Genomic DNA, 6,575 nt, shown 5'->3' on the forward strand with positions numbered 1-6,575 from the left:
GTCCCTGTGCTTTGCACATGCCCTTAGAACATTTGCTCGGCGGTCGAGGAGGAGCCTCGGTCTGCTTTCTGCCCCCCCCCCCGACCACATCTTGCCATAGTTGCTCAGCTACAGCTTCTGGGACTCGGAGCTGCTGGGAAGCCCTCCCCGTGAATCCTCTCGGAGTCTGGTGGGGAAGAGGAGGCCATGTGTGCCTTCCAAGGGGGCCTCTCTCTCCTCTCCTCACGTGGAATGTTTTCTGGAGACCAAGCTCGGGCTCCTGGGAAGCCAGCCGCTCTGATGACTTTCTTCCCCCTTGCAGATTTCTTCCGGGAGCTTCTTGCAGGGGCCGAGCGCGCTCTTCAGGCTGGGTTCACCCGTTCCTATGGGCGGCTGTATGCCCAGCATGCTGGTCTCTTCCAGGAACTCTTTGTGGAGCTGCAGCGTCACCTTCAAGGGTCCCGGCCTGGTCTGCATGAGGCCCTGAGAGACTTCTGGGCTCGCCTCCTGGAGTGGATGGTGCCTCTGCTCAACCCGCAGTGCATCTTCCCAGAGGGCTACCTGGAGTGTGTGGGACGCCAGACAGATGGCCTGCAGGCCTCTGGGGACAGTCCCCGCCAGCTCCGGGTGCAGGTGCCATCGCACCTCTTCTAGGGGCCCCCATCCTGAGTGGGCCACCTGCACTTGTAAACACCAGCTGTTCCAGTTCGGAGGGTGCCCCCTCTCCTTCTGACCTGCTGCCCCTCTCCCCCAATAATCCCCCTCCTCGAGTTTTATTCATCCACGCCATCCCATGGCTGCCCCTCGTCATCAGGAAGCTTCCTTAGCCCCACATTCTCTGAGAAGTCCTGGCACGCAAGCAACCCGCACTGTCCTTCCTGGGGAGCCCGGCCATTCCCCAGTAGCTCCATTGTTTGGAGAGCTTAGCACGCCTACGGTCTTGGACATAGTTAAGTGAGGCTTAAGCCATTAGAGAAACTCGAGCAAGTTTGGAAAAGGGCAGCAATTAGAAACAGAGGGAGTCAGACGGGGCCTCCGGGCCATCTAGTCTGACCTCCAGCACCAGCCGGCTCCGCTCACGACATGCCCACCATGTGCATGTCCAGCCTATCTTGGAACACCCTCACTGATGGGGTTATACCTGGGAAAGCAAGGCCTGCGAGGAAGATGCAGGTGGGGCTGCCACAGGGGACTGAGTTCTTGGATGTGTTGCATTGTTCCGAGGGGGCGTTAGATCTCGTCCTCTTTTTGTGCTGGCACTTAGTTTTTGTATGCCGTCCCCTTGCTATATAGCCTCAGGACGGCTCACAGAAATAAATAAATATAATACAATACAATTAAAACCCGGAAACACCCTGGCTGCACAATTAAAACCTATAAATATTAAACATTGTTAAAATATTGTTTGAATAAAAAGGTCTTAGCCTGGTGCTGAAAAACAAATAACCACGGCGCCAGGCAGACCTCTCTGGGGAGCACATTCCACAGATGGGGCGCCACTGTAGAGAAAGCCCTCGTCCGGGTGCTTTGCTTCCTGATGTCTCTCACGGAGGGCTCCCGGAGGAGAGCCTCTGCTGCCAATCAAAAGGGGTGGGAGGACAAATATGGAAGAAGACGTTCCTTTAGGTATCCAGGTCCCAAGCCGTTAAGGGCTTTATAGGAGATTACCAACACCTTGAATTGATCCCGGACTTTGATGGGAAGCCAGTGAAGCTGGTAGAGGACTGGGGTTATATGAGAATAATGCCCAGTCCTTGTCAGCAACCTGGCTGCTCTATTTTGCACCATCTGAAGGATTCGAACTGTCTTCAAGGGCAGCCCCACGTAGAGTGTGTTACAGAAATCCAACCGGGAAGTAACCAATGCATGCGTCACTGTCGCTAGGTAGTCGTCCTCCAGGTAGGGACACAGCTGATGGATCAGCCAAAGCTGAAGGAAAGCGCTCCTCGCCACCGCCGTCACTTGAGCTTCCAACGACCGCTCCGGGTCGAGGAGCACTCCCAAGCTGTGGACCCTGTCCTTTAGGGGGAGTGCAACCCCATTCAGGACAAGGTCCAGGTCCCTCACCCCGACCCACCTACCAACAGGACCTCCGTCTTGTCTGGACTGAGCTTCAGTTTATTGGCCTCGGCCAGGCACCGGTTCAGCTCAGCCACGGCCTCACCTGGATTGGTTGAAAACGAGAGGCAGAGCTGGGCATGATAGCGCACTCGAGGGGCTTCTTGGTCGACGGGGCCTCTGTGCAGACGGCAGCAGCCACTAAGCGTGTGCAGAGACGGCTGTGCCTCCTCCAGCACGGGAGTGGGTGAGCTGGCCACTCCTCTAACCGCATTAGCGGTGCCTGCAGGACGGGGTGGGGCAGGAGTGGGTGGGAATGGCTGTGCAGATCTGCTCTCGCTGCTTCCCGTCTCTCCTGCTCCTCTCCAGGTGACCCGGGCCTTCGTTGCTGCTCGGGGCTTTGTTCAGGGCCTGGCAAGTGGGAAAGAACCGGTGGCGCGGGCCGCACAGGGGAGGGTCTGCGCCTCCTGATGTGCTGAGCGGAGCAAAGGCACCCAGCACCTTCTGTGGAGATGATGCCGAGAGCCTCTTGTGCACGTTCGCTCTGTCTGCCTCACGTCCCTTGACCCGCCGTGCCTGCCCTCCCCTCCCGGCCTGCTGCCGGCCACCCGGCGCCCTCCTGGAGGCGAGCCCAAGGCAGCGAGTGGCTGCACAAGGGAGCCTGAAGGACAATGGCGGAACGTCCGCAAAGGTGCCTGGCCGGTTATGCACTTGCGCAGGAGGAGCTGAGGAGGATTCACACCAGGTGGAAGGAGTTCAAGGAGGGCGACAGGAGCGATCTGAGGACTGGAAACAGACCCCCGTGAGGAGAGGGCCAAAGCACTGGGCACGCTTGGCCTCCAGAAGAGGAACAGAAACTGAGCGAGCCAGAAGGGGCCTCCTGGGCCATCTCGTCTGACCCCGGCTCCAGCCAGCTCCGCTCACGACATGCCCACCACGTGCACGTCTAGCCTCGCCTCGGAAGCCTGAGGGGAAATGGTCTTGAAGGGCTGTCCCACAGAGGAAGGACAGCACCTCTTCCAGTCATCCCAGAGTGCAGACACGGAATGACGGCATCGGGTTACAGGAAGCCACGTTCCGGCTGGACATCAGGACGAACTTCCTGGCTGTGAAGAGCAGAAGGACAGTGGTGCTGGGCAGGTGGTCTCCCTCCTGGAGGCATCCGAGATGCAAGTGGACGGCTGCCTGAGGGGAAGGGTTTAGCTGGGAGCCCTGCCAGGCCGATGCCTCCGCTTGTCATAGGCTTCCTAGTTGGAATGGCGTGTCCACTGAGCAAGCGTCACTCCCTAGATCGCGCGCAGAGCAATGGGAGACCTCTGGCTGGGAAACCTGCCCCTGCCGCTGCCTCTCAGCCCGCCCCTCTCTTGCCGATGCCTTTCTGCGTTTGGGGGGCTGCGGGGGACGCAGAGTGCTCGGCCGGCTTCCTTCATTCCCCCCCTCCTGCACAGCTGCCCCCGAGTGGGGCGTGTCGGTGGGCACACATGCGCCTCTCCAACCGCCAGCTGTGCCGGGGGACCCCGGCTCTCAAGCCATGCGGCGGGTTCCGCTTCACTGTCACGAAAGGCTGCCTGGCAAGCACCACTGAAATGGGCCCTGCGTGGGAGCGCCACCTGGGTGAGCCTGGCGGGGGGGGGGGCAGGGCAGGCAGGACCATGAGCAAAGCTGGGGGGCCCCAGGCGGGTGGCTGCTCGTGCCTTCTAGCAGCACTTCTTCCCCAGCGGAGCTGCGGCAGCGCATTGCTAACTGCTGCAGTTCTCGCTTGGCCTGGGACTTGCTGGGCGCTGAGCGCTGGCTGCATTCCTGCAGTCCGCCTGGGGGACACACAAGGCTGTGGAGAACAAACGCATCATCTGCCAGCAGGTCGTGACAAGGGTGGGCCACCGTGTTGGCGCTGGGCCTCTGTGAGGTCAGGGTCCCACCCGCTGCACGTGCACACGGGCATGGTAAAGGGAGGCTTGCAGGTTTCCCTGTGCAACTCTTTACTCTCCTTTTTCCCTCCCAAGATGCACTGACCCAGTTGGTCAACCGCCTCTGGGTGCCCTTTAACTTTGAGCTGGCAGCTGACTCAATTGGAGTGAAAATTTCCAAGGCAATCATGCACCTGCATCAGCCAGGGTGAGAGCGGGGTCTTTTGCCATGTGGGGGTGGGGGGAGGGAGATCGATTTGGAGTATTAAATGTGGCTCAGGTTCTCACAAGCTCTGAGCTGACCTGCCTTTGCCACTAGCAGCTTTCCCAGGTAAACACTGGGACTCATTTGACTGCTGTTCCCTCACAAGTTCTCCAAAGGAGGATTCTTGGTTTTAAGCACTGGGTTAGTGTGGGCTGGCAGCTCAGGGCGAGGCCTGTTTCCTCCACGTTTTGCCCTCACCTCAGCTATTCCAGAGCTGTGGCAGTCCCCGGCCAGCTCCTGCCCGCTCCCGCCGGTTCGCCCGAGAAGGGACCAGGTGCCGTTTCCGAACCTACTCCCCCGAAGAGAAACCAGCCACCGCAGCAGGAACCAACCTGGACCGGCTGGTAGGTACCAGAAGACACGCTTCTCTTGCAGGTACTTTTTGGGACTTTCTGACCCCACCTCCTGGAATTATGTTTGTTGTATCATATCAGCAATTCCCGCTGGTTTCTCAGAAAGGAAGGGGAGTTAGCTCCACAGTAAGCTGTGTTTAAAAGAGCTTCTTATCTTATTGACAAACTGAATCCAAGAAAGTAACTGCCCAAATCGTATCCATCTTAGAATGCTTAACTCGTGTGTGAAATTATTGATCTTTTAATCAAAATAAGACCAGGTTTTGTAGAAGGCAGCACTTTGCTTTGCAGCAGGGCGTTCTCCCATGAAAGCAAAATTAAAATAACCGTAAGAAATAAAATTAAAATCAGGAGAGGGAAGGAAACTGAGGGTTGCCAGGAGACGTGACTCTGAGCGCTGACTTGGGAACTCGAACACAAACTCAGCAAACTGGGCACCTCGACAAGGAAGACACACAACCCCACGGGAAATACAACCTATGAAAAGTACGGCAGGCTCTTTTCTGGCAGGTTCTTAAAAATGAGAATCCAGAGAGAAAAAAGTCGAATTTAGTTTGAGTCTGTGTGCAGAGTGCCCCTTTAGGATAAGATGGCAGTAGATCCAAAAAAGCAAGAAGGTGGATAGAGAAGGTGACTTAGTCCTAGTAGTGCCCCTATGTTGGTTTTAAGGCAAAGTGTGGCTGCAGTAATCTCCTTTCTCCTAATTAACCAGGTGACGGGGGTCCAGCCGGCCACAAGCTGGGCATTCAGCCTGGCCATTCCCACTCCACCCTCCTGGGCTGGAGCCTTGATGGAAAGAGATGGAAAATGAATGTGCTTACTCCTGTGTTCTCTCCCGTAGCCAGAAACTTTGCACTGGAAATGATCTCTCAGTGATGGTCCTTGAGATGGCAAACAGAAGATTTTGCCGGTGTGGATCTCGTAGGCACACTGGCCAAAGGAAGATCTGTTCCATATGAAGGCGAAAAGTGCCATAAGGAGGGCATGCTAAGTAAGCTTTCCAACGTGGACTCTGATCAAAACAAGAGCGGCTATTCAGAACTGGCCATTCCAACTCTTTTTCCAGATAATGACATGTGCGGGTTTGCAACCCTCTATTTATTTTGCCCCTTCCCGGAGTGCCTCCCAAACATAACGGAGACAGCCACAAAAGTGCAAGCCGCAAGGATGGCTCAGCTCATTCACTCTCCAATACAGAAAAAATTCCTCATACTAGAAATGTGTTACGTAATGATTCATAATACTAAAAAAGGAATCAATGTCAAGCATTACTGGTGAGAGAAAGGCTTGCCGCGTACAACCGCCTCTCCCCACTGGAACCACCTTGGAAGCGGGTCAAAGGTATTTCCAAGGAGGAAAGGGGATGGGAGACCTCCACCCCGGGAGGGGGGTCGCCTTTCCTATATCAGAGTCCCCTCGTGTATTTCAAAAGAGAGATGGGATGGTATAAATGAGAACCTCTGCAGTTCTTCTCCACTCGAACAAGAGCAGAAAATTGAATGCTGCGTGTGCCATCCGGGAAGCTGGCATTCTGGCCTTCAAACGGGGCTCGATCCCCCATCAATTCCTCTGGGAACGGCCATGCCATGCCTCAACGGGCATCCTACCTGCGCCCATGAAAGCTGAGCCCTGCGTCTGATTCCTGGTGCAAAGGGGGGGGGGGTGCAGGAAGGGAGGACCCCCGCCCCCATCCAAGGCAAGCCCACAAGCCACGGCACTTTGCATATGCACGTGAGATCGGGGCTTCTCCGGCAAGGTCCACTCGGCCTCCTGGGGCCTCTCCGCTGGAGGCAGTATCTCTGCCCAGACTTCCATGGAGGGGCCAGGGCCCATTGCCTGGGGGGTGGGGAGGAGCGAGAGACTCGGGGAGGGCAGCGGAACCCCCCCCGCCCCCGTCTTCGCAGACGGGTAAGGAGCAGCCCCTCCCGCCCCGCCGCCCTCCGCTTCCCTTCCCTCCCTTCCCTCGGGCGGCCATGGCAGGAGAGGCAGGAAGGGCAGCAAGAAGCCTCACGT

The 6,575-nt window shown here is 57.0% G+C and overlaps 1 protein-coding gene across 1 annotated transcript in view; it reads left to right on the plus strand.

Moving 5' to 3' along the window:
• The window catches only part of GPC2 (glypican 2), a 9,311-nt gene extending 3,537 nt beyond the window's left edge, over positions 1–5,774 (plus strand). The window contains exons 4-9 of the mRNA XM_044426797.1: positions 302–612; positions 2,407–2,493; positions 3,486–3,651; positions 4,041–4,152; positions 4,394–4,553; positions 5,404–5,774. Coding sequence (XP_044282732.1) covers positions 302–612; positions 2,407–2,493; positions 3,486–3,651; positions 4,041–4,152; positions 4,394–4,553; positions 5,404–5,427 — 860 coding nt within the window. The 3' untranslated portion in view covers positions 5,428–5,774. The remainder of the gene's footprint in view (positions 1–301; positions 613–2,406; positions 2,494–3,485; positions 3,652–4,040; positions 4,153–4,393; positions 4,554–5,403) is intronic.
• Positions 5,775–6,575: the final 801 nt, after the last annotated feature.

Source organism: Varanus komodoensis, unplaced genomic scaffold (genome assembly GCF_004798865.1).
Source record: "Varanus komodoensis strain SLA01 unplaced genomic scaffold, ASM479886v1 scaffold182, whole genome shotgun sequence".
NCBI lineage: Eukaryota > Metazoa > Chordata > Lepidosauria > Squamata > Varanidae > Varanus > Varanus komodoensis.